Consider the following 16,989-nt stretch of genomic DNA (forward strand, 5'->3'; position numbering starts at 1 on the left):
ATTGTTCATATAATTTTATATCTTTCGGAACTAATATTCAAGACAACATAACCTAAAGTGCACATCATCAAACTTATTCAAACGTACCTTGTAATTTTTAGTGTTTGTGGTTGTTCAATGAAAGGTGAATATATCGAACAGTGATCAATCAATCACATAACTCCTATAAGCAATACAAAATAAACAGTTGGGCAAACACAGACCCATGGACACACCAGAGACGGGATCAGGTGCCTAGGAGTAAGCATCCGTTGTCGAGCGATCACACCAGGCGTGAACCATATATCATGATCAGGTAAAAAGGGTTATCCGTAGTCGAAATTCGTGTGCCAAGAATGGTCTAACAATCGTTATGAAACATGTCAGGCAGCATTTAACCCAATGATAGGTTATATGTTCAATGAAATATATCTCTTATATATGTACTACTTGAATTTTTCCACCAAAACAAAGTTTGCTTAAGTTTCTCATAAGGACGATTTGCTGATTGTCATTCTTTGTTAAGAAACACTGAACCACTTAGATATGCACTATATAAGATGCTTGATCATATTTTGGTGATTTTCGTCAGTCATGAATTAATATTGAATCCCCTTTTGGGGTTAGCATTGAACCTGAAACGAACAGACTTAAAATTTCTGTGCTTAAAGATATATTCTACTTAGTTTCATTAAATGAAATCCAAAGGAAAATTGAAAGAGAATTACCAACAATGACATTCTGATAAGACAAATTTATTGTGTTTTCGTCTCGGTTGTGAGGAGCGCCAAAACAACATGAATTCAAATAATTGAAGATATTATTCCGTTTAACGAGCACAGCTATTCAGTTAATAGTCTCCAATCAATGATATCCTTCACCTTGAATTAATGCACGCATTGATAGAATTTGTCATAGCAGTAGTTATTTTGCTGAATTAATGTGCTTTAAAATTAAATTGTTAATTCAATTAATGCTGGCAATAATTTGATTATTGCCCTCTTCAATTTAATCATATCATCAACTGAAATGATGTATGCTATAATTCATTTAAAAAGAGAAACTATAAACGTTTATTGGTACAATGAATTGTTTCATATTTTGTAAATTTGTGTTTATGTACCGTAGATTATGATGGTTTGCAATTCTACCATTTCCCCCTGTAATGCCTCTTAAAACTGACCGTTATACGATGTTACTGACCAATCAAACAATTGATTATTTATGACGTATTCAATTCATTCTGGCGAATTTTTCCGTTGTTTTCAAGCATGGAAATTCCCAAAAAGAGAATCATTTACATTTGTGTTTTCAACAGTTCATTACCGCAATTTGTTTGTGAATTAGAACTGATGCAAACACCTATGGATTAATTTGGAGAGATTTTAAGTGCAATTCAATTATTTAATTTGCAATTAAATCGGTTAAAACTTAATCGAAGTCTGGATTGTATACATCTATAAATAGAACACGCTGTGTTGACAGATGTTGGTCAAAGGTACATGGCTGCGGAAAGCTTAAAAGTAGTGATTATCGGACACTCGATTATATGTCGTTTACGATTTTTTTTTCAACTCCGTGTTATGACAATTTACGTTTATATCCATCACAGCTTTCTGTTTTATTTCGAGCGAGATGACGACTGACGATCAGACAGCTACTGAGCTAGAAAATTCGCTAACTTTACGAACTTTGCAGCTGAATAATATATTTGGTTTCTTCAAATTCAAAGTAATGACTTGGGTGATATAACCATGTCAGTTAAAGACATTGCAAATGCAAGAATTTCGTTTTGCTTATTGGACAAGTGAAAGTGTAATAGTCGGACAGATGATTTTGCGCTCTCCTTGTCTCCGGTGCCCGTTACAACGACATAATAATGGAACTTGATTTATTGCTAGAATCTTTCTATACTAACTGACTATAAACTAACGTTTTCGCATCATCATTGTTTTGAAATGATCACACATTGCCTCATTTAGCTCTTGAAGGTGTGCAGTTACGAATCACCGAGCACACGCCCGCCCCGGAAATGCGCTTAGAGCATCATTATGTGCAATATCGTTTTGTGTCCCATCTTCATCATCAGATAAATAGTCTTATATTAAAGTGTGTTACATATCTCAGTTAATCTTCAGTATTATTGTATGTACTAGTTTTGGCATACACTTGTTTTCAATACCACCCCAGTTTAAATCATATCTTCATTATAATTTCAAATGAGTAGCATATACCTCGTTGACATTGTGTTTAGGTATATGTATATTCAAGACTAGTTTCAATTCTGCATACAGGTTTACATAAACCAGTATGTTTGGACAGCTGTTCCACACTTTAAGTAGTAGTGTATGTCATACATGCTATTATTTTCTCAGCATTTTTACGTTATGTTAGTTATGGCGGATGCTATCTTTCTAAGCTTGTTTACGTCATGTCAATTATGGCGGATGCTATTTTTATTAACAGTTTAGGTCATGTGAATTATGCTATTATTTTCTCAGCATTTTTATTTAATGTCAATTATGGCGGATGCTACTCTGTTTCAGCATATTGCATCATGTCATGATATTAGATATATTAGATGGTCTTTTTCTCAACATTTTTACGTCACGTCAATTATATTGGATGATATTTTTCCCCGCAGTGTTTCACCATGGCATGTCAGTTATAGCGAGTGCTACTATGTTTCAGCATTTTTATGCCATGTAAAGTATGGCAGATGTTACTGTCTTTCAGTAATTTTAAGTCATGTCAATGATATAAGATGCGATCTTTCTCAGCATTATACCGTCATTTCAACGATAGCCTCACCCTACAGGCATGAACCTCACCAATGACTTCATTCTCTCTTACATGAATTTTCATCAGGGATGAAGCATTCGGAGGCCAATAATTCCATGGCTGAACAATTAACTTCCTCCTCAAATCGTATACATTTAACCACAGAGAGCTTTCGGTTAATCAAATTTAAAAGCAGCCTTCATATTTTTTTTAGTTTTAATCCAGCCCTGTACAAGGGCACAGCTCTAGGACTGGTGTTGCAACAAAGACTGTCCGCTTATCCTTTCTGAAAACTATGCCCAACAACCGGGAAGATGCCATTGAAATGCAATTCAATGTTACATAAGAATCACTTTTTACGCTGTAAAAATGCAGTATCATTGGTTCTCCCCGAACTGCGTGTACTTTCATTCTATAATCCTTCTCTAGATTTACTTGATTGTTTGTAGAAACAGGCCTGTATTTGACTACTGTTTCTTTTTGGTATTTTCTGGGAGTTTGGTATCTGGATAAAATCTGTCTAGGATGTGAGGAACATTTAAAATGTATTGTTTATTCCTACTAGAACAAGCCAGTATTTGACAGCTGTTTTTATTGTCCTTTTTGTTACTGTGTAGGTCAGTATATACCTGCTACACCGTTTTTTCCTAATGTGAAAAAATATTGCATTGTAATTTTTTTCTTGTACTGTTGTACACACAGGACATTTTTATTATTCATATATTTTCTTCATCTTTTTTTCCTTTTATTCATGGAAATTCCACAATACTAAGATGATTATCATGCATCCCCTAAATCACCATATTAGCATGTTTTACTGAATATATTTTATGAATGTGTTTTCTTTTGTAATTTTGTATGTTTCGTATTGTCATTAATATTGCGCTGGTCAGTATTTGACTACTGTGCATATTTTTGTTCTGTAAAACACACATCACATGCCAAAGAGAAGTCGCATTATGCAAAATGAAGCTTTCCTTATATTCAATTCTGGTAATTCTTGGATGGCACACAACTCACATGCTATATACAGGATGTGCCCTTGCTTTATGATCCTTTTTGTGACCAACGTTTTGCTATAGTTATTGGTTTTTAGCATTTGCACATGTTTTATTGGCTAGACTACTTGTGTCATGTGACTAGTCAGCCTGTCTTAAACACTTTCTAGTCATTTTCTAGTTATTAGTCAATTTTCTTATGTAATCCCAGCCAATTCATTGTTATGTATGTTTATGCAATTTTAGTCAGTAGTCATTTGTTATCTCAATAAATGACAAATTCACACAATGGTAATCTTTCTTATTTTTTCATTTGTAATGTATAGCACAAACAAGCTGCAAATTACCACTATTGTTTTTATTATATTCTCTGGGGAAAATTGTGAATATGAGCATTGGTAGAGATGTATTCAATTCAACATGTTCCTCTTAGGCACCTGATCCCACTTCTGTTATATCCAGGAGTCCGTGTTTACCCAACTCTCGTTTTTTTTTAATTGATTATAGGAGTTATGAGATTGTTCACTGTTTGTTGTCACCTTTTATCCATAATTTGATTAATTATTTCTTTAATTGAATAGTTGCTCTCATTAAAAGATTTGATACGTGCATTAATACTTATACAAATATGATGTAAATAATCAAAGGTGTCTTCTTTTTTAACACTGGGTCCATTTGATTTAATTTGATATTGCTCTAAGTACACATTGTATGGACCCTTGCATGGTTTAGGAAATAGACGAGAATTAACTGCATGATGTATATATATTTAGTTATAGGGCTCACAGCTGTTGTGACCGGTCGACAAGGGATGCTTACTCCTCTTAGGCACCTGATTCCACCTCTTGTATATCCAGGGGTCCGTGTTTGCCCAACTCTCTATTTTTATTGTTTATAGGAGTTATGAGACTAATCCCTTTTCTCTTTCATGTTCATGTATACAATGAGGTGTGGGGCTTGGCGGTGTTACCTAGATGAAAGGTGAAGATAACGAACAGTGATCAATCTCATAACTCCTATAAGCAATACATAATAGAAATTTGGGCAAACACGGATCCCTGTATAAACTAGAGGAGAAATCAGGTGCCTAAGAGGAGTAAGCATACCCTGCCGACCGGTCACACCTACTGTCATCCCTATATCTTGATCAGGTAAATGGAGTTATCCGTAGTCAAAATAAGTGTGCCAAGAACGCTTTACAATCGGTATGAAACATGTCAGACAGCATTTGACCCAAAGATAGGTTGTATTGGCGAACTAGGTCATTATAACGGCGATATTAGTGTTTAATATCAATTGCTAGTTGTTTTAGATATACTAATTTTGACTACGGACTACTCCATTTAACTGATCAAGGTATAGGGCTCACGGATGTGACCGGTCAACAGAGGATGCATAATTATACTCCCCGAGGTCTCTAATCATTTGCTTTACTGCATAACATTATGCGATCTGAGTTATACTCTGGTTTTTACAAAGTGTACTTTATTGTTCATTGTCCTGGGCACTTGGTTCCACCTTTGGTATATCCAGGGATATGTCTTTGCCCAGCTCTCTATTTTTTATTCCTTATATGAGTTATGAGATTGATCACTGTTCGCTATCTTAACGTTTCATTGTATTATTCACATTGTACCATTCTCCTACAGTTCATAAAGTGAAACTAAGTCACGTGATCTCCCTCTCGACCAACCACTTGCATAGTCATGCATAAAACAATCTCATCCATTCTAAAGTCGGAAATTTTCTATTTCATGTACGCAAATATTTTCCATCAACAACAATAACGTTGTCTTTCTGGCTGGTTCAGATTATTATTGTCAGTACAAATTATATGAATTTTTCATGTTAGATCTCAATAGAAATCAGTTCAAATTAAACAGATCATTCTTGACGACGATGTTCGAAATAATTATTGTTTTTGAAAAATTGTATTTCTAAAGATATTAAATTACTTTAAATCGAATCAGTTTTTGATTATATCGGCAATATAATTATAATGTCAAGGAAATTGAAATATTTATTTTTGGGATAAAATTATAATTTGGTGTCTTAAAATCGGGATAGATTATGATCATCGCTGAGATATGATAAAAATGTCAGTAAATAGGGGGATTGTTTCTAAATTTTAGATAGATATTATAATTTTGGTATTTTAGATAGGGAAAAGTAATAATGTGGAGGTACGTTACATATTTCGATAGTTAAATATTAGGGGGATGGACGATGGAAATAGTAAAGAAAGATATAGCAGAAAAGCTAAATTTGATCTTTACAACTTTAACTCCAGATACAACGGAGATATCGAGTTCATCTAAGATCATATGTCTTTGACAGGGCATTGTTTTTTCTTTGCTATAGCGACCACAGTTGTAAAATGATCTGTTATTTCGTGTTCATTCTCGTGGAAAATACCCCTTCGTGTAAGTCTATAGCATTTGTTACGAAGAGGAAATGTGTAGTGTATCATATGCGGTATTTAAAAAATATCGCCCATAAAACCATTGATTGACCAATATTACATCGTCCAAAGATGATTTTCTTGTGGGATTAGGCGATAGAAGAGGGACTCAATTTCCATTCAAGAAAACAAAGATTTGTGGACGTTTTCGGGATACGAGCATTTCGAAAATTCCACAAGGATTTTTCTACGGCGCTTGGCATATTAAGCAGTTATGTAAAATCTTTCTATTTATCTCATCTCGTAAATCTGTGTGGAGTGTTTCTTTCTGGTTTGTGATCATTACACAGCGCTAATTACCTGTCAAAAAGTGAATCCCCTGCAACATAAAAAAATTGTCCGAACCCAGCAGAACCTCGAATTGGAGCAACATCTTCCAAAAGGTAATACTATTCACTGTCTATCGATATTATATTATTTCTTTTTTCCTATTCATTCTATCTCTAACAGATGACTTCTTTGCTATTTTTTCTATTGTATTGAATCAGGGTTTGGTTTGAATTCTTTGTAATTCAAAGTATTACAGTGTACAACATCAACTCCTGAAAACATCAGAGGTTGAATCAGGTAAATATCATCTGATCATCGGCCACACCCGCCGCGACCCTATATCTTTATCAAGTAAACGGAATAATCTGTAGTTAAAATCAGCAGTTAAAGAACTGCCTAACAATTGGTATGAAAAACGTAAGACAGCATTCCACCCAATGGCAGCATGTACATACCAGTAAGATCATCATAACCGCCATACAATTTGCGAAATGTTGATTCTAATTGAGACTGGTGAGACCCTTCTAACATCAACTTTTATGCCAATTGACTGTCTAGATTTAAAAAAGAAATATACACTCTTGCATATCTGACACACAGACTCCTAAAATTCAAGTATCAATTGAAGATGTGTATTGATGGTCTATCTTGCGTGTGACTGTAACGCTAAACAGTGCATGGTTTTAAAATAGGATTTATTGCCCTTGTCACACTTTCAAATCATAGATTTGTCAATTTGCGTAAAGCTAATAAAATAAAGGAATTTGCATAATGTTTTCATAACATTATGTACATAAACATTTCAAAGATAACTTAAGTGTCATATTTCCAAAACATCCATTAAACCGGGAAAAGAAAAAGAACTCAAACGCGATAGAATAAAATTGAAACATTTGAAAAAAATACTTTCAGTACATTATTACGACAAAGTGTGTTGCTAAGACACGAGATTTGTAACCTGGAAAAAAAAGACAAAGCATATGAGATGACGTAAAATTGATTTCCAATAGATGTACCCTATATATATGGCGTATATCACATGTGCGATATAGGTTAATATATCTACACTCTGCTACAGGGTCCCTCAGCTGTGTATTTGAACACATACATTGTATCGTCTTTCTACAACAACAATGAGTTTTACTGAATATTCCCATTTGCAAAGCTACATTATGCATAATTTTAAGAGATTTGACGTAACTATAATAGTAAAGTATCAACACAATTTTGTGATTACCACAAGATATAAACTATTATAGATCAGAGATTAATTTGTTTTACTGAACTCATTTATTCATTTCAAACGTTGTTGTAGCGGGAGTTGTGTCTGTTAAAAACTACAACAGCCATTTTTATCGATCACTTCATAATATAAATTTGAAGACATTGTTTTCAATGAAGACTTGGGTATAACAAGAATGGACAGAAATATGTATGATTGATGTAAAATTAAGGATATACAATCGTAGAAGACTGATTTAACAACCAATCTCGAGATTGATACTTAATGTAGAACACGTGATCATTGGAGGTCTATATCTGTAATATCGATTGTAATTGTGAATGGGTCCTTCATTCCCGGGTTCATTCGTGCGCATAGCATGATACACCGTATAATGTTATTCGTATCCACCGTCATTAGTGACAACTTCCTGAAGGCCGTGAATTTTATACGGGATAAGACACAAACGTCTTGACACTGGATTAAGACCTACAAATTACATGTATGTAGATTATATGTATGTGAATTATATGTGATAATTGCATCTTTTATGATGGATGTTTTCGACAACTAGATAGGTTAAAACAGGTCCACGATATAAATTGGTTTGTATAACTAATTGTGCACTTCTGTATAAACAAAGCATGATATTATCATTGTGTACAACAGGTATTTGTAAATATGTATTAAAAAATTGTATACATATAATCATAATATATAGGTAAGCATGAATTAGAGTTGAAATTGTAATATACATTGTGCAGGTAATTATGATATAAAGGTACAATGTATATGTAATTGTGACATGTCTCGAGTTACTGTGCTGTTTCTTTATTCATCTTTCCATTTATGGATTATTTTGTTATTTTCATCAATTGATTTAACCTTGTTACTTGAGCAACGACATCAATCACTTGAATACATCGGTCATTACTTTTATTCAACTGCATTTTCTTTATAAAAACAACTTTATCCATAGGCTACAGGATTTCACAAAGCGTAGGCCAGAAATGGTAGTTTTGTTCTATACATTCGTTATTTAAATTGCTTTATATTGTACCATACATTATCTGTAACTCATTAGAACTAAGTTATTGTCGTGTCTTATATAGCTAGGATCCCATTATAAATAAGCTGTTGTCGTAGCTTCTGATCATTTATTGACAAACAATATTTTGTTATATAACTCATAATAAGGACTAATAAAGTGCACCGCCACGGCACATGATACGCCCGTCACATATTGTTAACAGTATAGATTGTATCCATTAAAACATTTTTTATATCACCTTAATTAAATGTCACATAGACCTTAAAGTAGGATGCGACACACCTTCTACCTAAGATGCATTAGTTGACCAATTTTGGTGATTCTAGGTCTAATAGTTTTCAAGTTATGAGCCGGACAAGTTTTTGCCATATATGGCCATATCTTCTTAATGAAAAGCCACAGTGACCTGGTTTAAATGTGCGACACACCTTCTACCCAAGATGTATCTACAGACAAAGTTTGATGATTCTAGGCCTTGTAGTATTTAAGTTACGGGTCGGACACGAAAAAGCTAACAGACGGACGGACAGACGAATATCTTCTTAATGAAAAGTCACAGTGACCTGGTTTTAATGTGCGACACACCTTCTACCCAAGATGTATCTACAGACAAAGTTTGATGATTCTGGGCCTTGTAGTATTTAAGTTACGGGTCGGACACGAAAAAGCTAACAGACCGACAGACGGATGGACATGATCGCCATACCATAATACGTCCCGTCTTAAGACGGGCGTATAAAAAGGATCACGTTAACATTAGTTACGTATTATTCAGCCATTCGCGAAAAAATCAGTTCTTGTGACTAAATTCTTGCAAATAAAAGATTTAAACAATTGCTAATAATGTGTGAATTTGAAAATTTTGTCTCTTCAATAAATGCATTTTTAAATTCATACGAAAACAAAGGTCTCGCGAAATAAAAATTATCTACAGTACATAATTTTTACTTGATGAAATATTCATATCGAGTGAACATTTCAGCTATCCAAAACGTAATTTATCAACGAAAAAAAAATGAAGCAAAGAAAATTGAAAACCGGAATGGTTTGCTGAATACAAACGATCAAGATAAATTCTATGATTCTATTACTGTCAATAAACTTTTAATACACTTTGGTTTTTTATGAGGAATATATTTCATTGATTGATTTTAATAGTACTGGCAATAATGGCAATGCTTCAAGAATAATTATGCTGTATTTTCAGACAATGGCATGCGAGGGAAGTTCGTGTTGTTCCTGTTGTTCGAGATGTCACAGAAAATGGGAATCTTTGATAGAGAATGCATTTGGCAGGCTCGGTTCTTTCATTTCATCATATCCCGTGAAAATAATGATCGTGTGTATTGTTGTCAACTTGCTTCTGACCATTGGAATCATGAATATAGAAGTCGAAAATGATGTAGAAACACTTTATACCCCGATGGATAGTCAAGCAATAAAAGACCGGTCTGTATTACGAAACCTATACGGAGATTCCACGAACAGTAGTTTTCGTTCTTACCAACTTTCAGACTTTGGACTGTATGGCGATATACTGATTCTCTCTAAAAATAAGACTACAATAATGAGCCAAGCCTATATTGATGAAATAAACAACATCAATACTATAATCAGAAACACTATAATTGTTAGTGATTCCTCTGGACAAACCTATAGTTATGATGATCTGAGTGCAGGTTCGAATCCTAACGAAGGAATCGCTAGTGCTGTTGTACTATTGAATACATTTCAAGACAATTTCATAATCTCTAATATAACTTATCCAGTTTATGGGGAATATATCTTGTCGCCCTTTCTTGCGCAGGCAGTTTCTGCTAGCGGAATGTTAAATTCTGCAATTGGAGTAAAATTGCAGTACTATCTTCGACAAAGTAATACAAGTGCAGCGGAACTTTCAAAGAAATGGGAAAAGGCATTTGTTACCAAAATGGAGAACCTGCAAACAAATCTGACAGATATTGCCTACACATCCTCAGATTCCCTTGGAACAGAATTGGACAAAAACACAAATAGCGACATAAAATTTTTCTCCGTTACGTTTACGCTCATGATGACATATGCATCTATTGCTTCGTTGACCATCAATTGCAATAATGTAGCTAATCGTATGAATTTAGGAATAGCAGGTGTTATTGCCCCTGTGTTGGCCATCGCCTCAGCCTTCGGATTTGTGAGTGCAATTGGAGTGGAGTTCACCAACATCGTTGGTGTAATGCCGTTTTTGGTTGTCGGTATGTTTCTTCATATACACTGTACACCTATGTACATGATGCTGCACAAATATGCAGTATAATGTAATATGTATGCGTAAATTTTCATTTTGTACTACATTGTATAAGTCATAGCAAATAATGTTCAAAAACATTTTCATTTATAAATTAATGTTAATAATTCAATAATAATGACCATAATTTGATTATGATTATGAATTGATAATGATAATTTATAAATATTTCAAAAATATTTTTCAAAGAAAAGGATTACAGATCAATAATAGCGATATGCATGAATCTTGATTAGAATAGCTGGGGTTATAGTATATTGGATTATCCCTGGTATATGTATATCCATGGATCCGTGTTTACCCAACTCTCTATTTTGTATTCCTTATACGAGATTGAGATTGTTCGTTATGTTCGACTTTCATAGTGAAAGTGTTGATCGAAAATATTACTCTGTGCTAGCTGGCCACTATTTTTGAATTCATTACTAACATGTACTTAGGTCTATAATTATCATGTATAAACAAATATCTAGCATTCTGCCTTCAAGGGTGATAGATTGAATACAATGCAACATTTACCTAAAATGTAATAGAGCTGTTAGATAAATAGATTGAATTAAATACATTATTCATGAAAATTGTAATATAGCTTTTAAACAAATGTTTTTAAATAAAATGTATAGTAAAAATGTGTCAGAATATATTACATGTTATGTTACGCTATACTATGCTTTATACAGCATAGTGTCAAGAATTAGTAAACTTTCATGTTTTACGATATATATTTCATTGCAAAATACTTTTTTTTCGACGAAGATTTCTGAATTCATTCTTGCTCTGATTATTATGAAATCTAAAGCATTTATTTTAAAACATGTGGACATTAATTCTCTTTTTGAAGTTTAATTTTTTACCAAAAATGGATAATTATGACTACTGGATCTTTGACATCAACCTTTACCACTTTATTTACCTGTGAAGTCCTTTGTAAGAATGGAATGATGTCATTGAGTGTGATGTTCTTACAGGCATGAAATATGTATTGCTGCTCAGCAAAAATAGGACACTGAGACAAACCACTGAAGACATCCGTGTTGTAAAAATTTCTATAAATTGACCATAGGTTATTTTATGAAAATTATTTAGAAAAATTGTTATTTTCATTGGTTACATGTATATTGTAAAAATATAGACGTTGACTCACTTGTCAGTGTGATTGATTACCATTTATTTCTTTATATGTGTTATTTCCTTATGTTTTCTATTTATTTAGCTATTTATTCACTTTAAAATCTGTTATTTATCTTATTGATATCTTATTTGTCCTTTATCTAGGCATTTGTGAATTATTCCAATACTTTAATTTCCTTTTAATAGCAATGACATGGTAGTCTAGCGATAAGGGTATTGCCTTCGCATCCGGGTAGTCTTGGGCTTCTTTTCCGGCAACCATGTTAAAGCTAAAATATTTTTAGCACTGATAGTAATTGTTCCGTTCCCAAAAGGCCAGTATTAAAAGCGAAATATAAAGGATCTTTCAGATAAAGGTCCCGTGTCATGGTACCTGGGTTTTCACACGATTACAAACCATCACTTCAATAAACTGGGGCCGATATTCATTGATCAAAATCAGTGTCGCTTTCAGCTTTTGACACCCTCCCCCTACATTCTTGAATGATACTTTAAAACAATCATCATTAACAATTGTTCATTTATTCACCGTTTTAAACATTAGGTAATAAATTGCAACATTTTATACATTTTATCAATCATTAAAAACTAGGCAGCATAAATAGATAATGAAACAAAGCAAAATATTAATAGTCGACTTGAGAAGCGTAGAGATGGAGCTACCTTGAGAGGCACATTGTGCAACTACATTCCCCACCATTCCTTCACAAAAATAATTTTTGGAAGTGTAAATTCTAAGTGAAGTTTCAATTAAAATGGTATCAATTATATACCCATGGCTTCAATTTTCGCAGGGATTGGTATAGATGACATGTTCATCCTCATGTCCGGAATGGCGGATGCCCCACCTCTGTCTGAAATATCCATTAAACAAAGAGTGATTTTCATGATGCAGAAGAGCGCAGTTGCCATAACGATTACGTCACTGACAGATTTGCTGGCTTTTGTTGTTGGAGCATCGTCGGTATTCAAAAGTATTCGGAATTTCTGCATTTACACAGGTACAGTCATTCTTTTGTTTATCCAACTTGAATTTCTGTTTAAATTAACTATCATTTAAGCAGTCAAAATTTATTTTAAACAATCCCAGACTTAAGTCCAAGTTTCGTTTTCACCCCCCCCCCCCGCCCCAGAGAAATCCAGGCCAGATTTTAAGTTATACACCTACAAAATATGATGATGCTTGAATGTTTTCTTAATAAATTATATTTCATTTGATATCTCATTTCTTTCAGGTGTGTCGGTGTTCTTTTGCTATTTAAATCAACTTTTCTTTTTGTGTCCGGCTATAACGATTAATGAACATAGAACGAAGGGGAACAAACATTTCTGTTGTTCCTGTAAAACTGTAAGACCGAGAAACCAATATGAAAATAAGTCGAAATGTTTTCTCGTATGTGTTCCTGGATCGCCCCCCGAAACGAGATTTGATGTGGAAAGTCCAATGGAAAAATATCCCAAAAAGTTTATCCTTTTCATTTTAAATCATACTGTCGGAAAATCTTTCGTCATTGTTGTATTCCTCGCTTACCTAAGTTGTTCAATATATGGATGTGTAAATCTTCAACAAGGCCTTCAGCTTTTCAATTTAGTTTCAAAAGATTCCTATTTCTACAAGTATAGTGTGTGGGACGAAAATTATTTCACCACTGAACCAATGATTACGCTTTGTGTGACTTCAGAACAAGAATACCATAGAAGTGAAACACAAAATCTTATAAATTCTGTGTTATCCAAGACGAAATTGGACAGTTATATTGATGACAATGTTGAGATAAATTGGCTTACAAGTTACAAACAATCTGCACATTATAATGCCGCCACCGAATCAAATTTTGTTAGTGGTCTGAAGGACTTCTTGGCGTCACAGAGTGGACAATCTTTTGAAAACGACATTGTGTTTGATACTTCTAGAATTAAAGTGCTGTCATCCAAATTTTATGTTAAGGCAAAGAATATGAAAACATCAAATGAACAAGGGGATTTCATGAAACGTATGAGGGAAATCACGGAGAATACGGCACTTCCCTGTATACTCTATACCCCGGCTTTCGTTTTCTTCGAACAATACGTACAAATCCTGCCTAGCACTCTACAAACTCTGGGTATTGCAGTTGCTGCAATGCTGTTCGTAACGTTTATATTCATGCCCGATTTGCGAGTCGTTGCCTTAGTATGCATCACACTTATTAGCATCCTGTCCGGAATATTGGGTTTTATGTACTACTGGGATCTGACATTGAGCTCAATAACTATGATTCATTTGGTAATGAGTGTAGGGTTTTCTGTCGATTTTAGCGTCCACATTTGCCACGCCTTCATGTCTGTTGAGGGAAACAGTCGCGACACAATCCTAAAAAACGCTATTGATAGATCCGGTGGTCCTGTCGTCAACGCAGCGTTTTCCACGCTATTGGGGATACTGATGCTTGCATTTTCCAGCAGCTACATTTTTCAATCTTTCGGTATCCTGATGTTTTTGGTAATTGGATTTGGACTGATTCATGCTGCGTTCTTTCTTCCTTTATTACTATATGCATTGTTGCCCTGCTTCCACACTATAGAATCTGGGAGAGTAATCGATTCGCCAGTCGATTCTAGGTCCCAAAGAGCTTCGTCAGGAGTATGTTTGTCATCATTTGACAACTCCAACGATAAAAAACATAAGGAAGCACCGATTGATAAGCAAACATCTTTTGTGAATGGAGATCTACCTGTATCTCAAACAAGGCCTTTACCAAGACCTTTACCAAAACCAAACTCGTCGAGACCTAACAGTCAACAAGGCATAGTTAAAGATATCGGTGATGGGTATAAGATGTACCAACCTCACAAAAACCACGCATCTTGAGCAAAACAATATATAACATTCATTTAAAGTTTGACAATACTTTTTTTTTATATATTCAATCAAAGTATATCCACCGCATCTCTTTTTATGTAAGATTTTGTGTTAACTATCTACATTTCATATTGCCATTTCCCACTGGTTGATATTCAAACACAAAGAATCATAGAGTGAGGAGATGAACATTGCTTTTAATAAAGCGTAGCAAATTTAACATAAATTTGATTGATAGCTTTTATATTGTTTAACGTCCCCCTCGAGAATCTTTCACTCAAATGGAGATGCAAAATTTAAGTCTTTGCTCAACGCTCACGGCCTTTCACGAGGATGGATCTTTATCGTGCCATATTTGCTCTGACAGCGGACCTTGGTTTTTGAGGTATCATCTGAAGGACCACCTTATATAGTCGCCTCTTACGGCAAGCAAGGGTTTCTGATTATCTATTCTAACTCGGACGCCCCCCCCCCCCTGGGATTATTTAACATAGAGATGTAGGAGAAGCGATAAATCATAATCATGATTATTCTTCAAAGCGTGTATAAACCAATATCTATTCAAGTTTGACATGCAAGTAATCAGGTACACTTAAAGAGGTCTACGTACAGTTTGTATAATCAACTTATAAATGGTTTTGAATGTAGACCCTACAGAAAAACTATGGTGGGGGTAATAGTAAAAGTGAGAAGTATACCTATGTCTACTTTCATTTTGACGTTAGATGTATTACAACTTTTATTCAAAACAATTAGATAAATAGGTATATTTATTCCTCCTATGTACGCGATCCAACCTCCGGTGTGTCCAGGGATCCGTGTTTTCTATATTATTAAGTTTGGTATTCGTAATAGGATTGATGAGATTAAACACTGTTCAATATCTTTAATTTTTATTGAGTAGAGGTACAAAATCTACATGTTGATACTGGTGAAATACCCTAACACCGTTATGGCTGTATTGGGAGTATTCGATGCCAAATTACCTGGACGTGTAGCCTTATCATGAACGCTAATGAAGTAAAGATGGGAAAAGGCTAAAGGTTACTTATGAACATTAAGATATACATTTCCATTGTTTGCTTTTACTATTTTTATAAGTTGTAATGACAGTCATTTCCTTCTGAGCGGGGTGCAATTGTAAAAAGTGCGTGATAAATATAGTATATCTGTTATGACGGTTGGAAATTTTGACAGAAATGTAAATAGATTGGGAAGATAAGAAATACATTTCATTTTTGAAAATGCATGAGGGATTGAACTGCAACGATTTACACCGGCTATATTTTTTCAGGGAGCGCTAATTATTTATGTGGTTTATTTTCAACTTGAATGCATACATTCATGTATTTACCCCACCCATCGCATATACATATGAGTCTTTATTGCTTGAAATCTCTATCTACAGAATTGATATCACATTCATATCCAATTTTCGGTACATGTAAAACTGGTATTATCAACCATGGATATATATATATATATATATATATATATATATATATATATATATATATATATACATTCATCATACTCTTGAAGAAATAAAGAAACTAATAAAGTATACTAAAGCAGCTTTGTGATAGTTTTATTATTGTACATCTTGTGTAGATTTTTATATGCTTAATTCTGGATTATATCTATATATATATATAATTTTCTCAATAAAGTTGCAAGATTGAGCTGTGTTATTATTTTTCACTAAGAAGGGAGACTGAAAGATGAAGTCACGAAGTGCATTTTTTTTTTATAAAAAGAAATTAAATATACAAGTAAGGGATTAAGCCAAAAAGCGGTTGTTTCCAGTTTTCTCTTGTCTATTTCCTGTTTTGGGTCCCAATAGAAAATTGTTCACTTATGGTGAGATTTCACCATCTGTTGAGGTGAGATGCTAACAACTAACCGATTATGCCTAGGATTGTAGCAGTGAGGGATTTCCTTTTTACCGTGCTCAGACGCACCCTGGA

The 16,989-nt window shown here is 34.0% G+C and overlaps 1 protein-coding gene across 2 annotated transcripts; it reads left to right on the plus strand.

The window, feature by feature from the left end:
* Positions 1–5,232: 5,232 nt before the first annotated feature.
* Positions 5,233–16,704, plus strand: LOC130052128 (patched domain-containing protein 3-like). 2 transcript variants are annotated; one of them, XM_056156232.1, is made up of 4 exons: positions 5,233–6,602; positions 9,970–10,996; positions 12,975–13,181; positions 13,416–16,704. In XM_056156232.1, the coding sequence occupies exons 2-4, from the start codon at positions 9,973–9,975 to the stop codon at positions 15,029–15,031; spliced, it is 2,847 nt and encodes a 948-aa protein (XP_056012207.1). In that variant the 5' UTR covers positions 5,233–6,602; positions 9,970–9,972; the 3' UTR covers positions 15,032–16,704. The 2 variants fall into 2 exon arrangements, with proteins under 2 accessions (XP_056012207.1, XP_056012205.1); XM_056156230.1 differs by lacking the exon at positions 5,233–6,602 and adding an exon at positions 7,982–8,213.
* The last annotated feature ends 285 nt before the right edge of the window (positions 16,705–16,989 follow it).

Source organism: Ostrea edulis, chromosome 2 (assembly GCF_947568905.1).
Source record: "Ostrea edulis chromosome 2, xbOstEdul1.1, whole genome shotgun sequence".
Classification (NCBI taxonomy): Eukaryota; Metazoa; Mollusca; class Bivalvia; order Ostreida; family Ostreidae; genus Ostrea; species Ostrea edulis.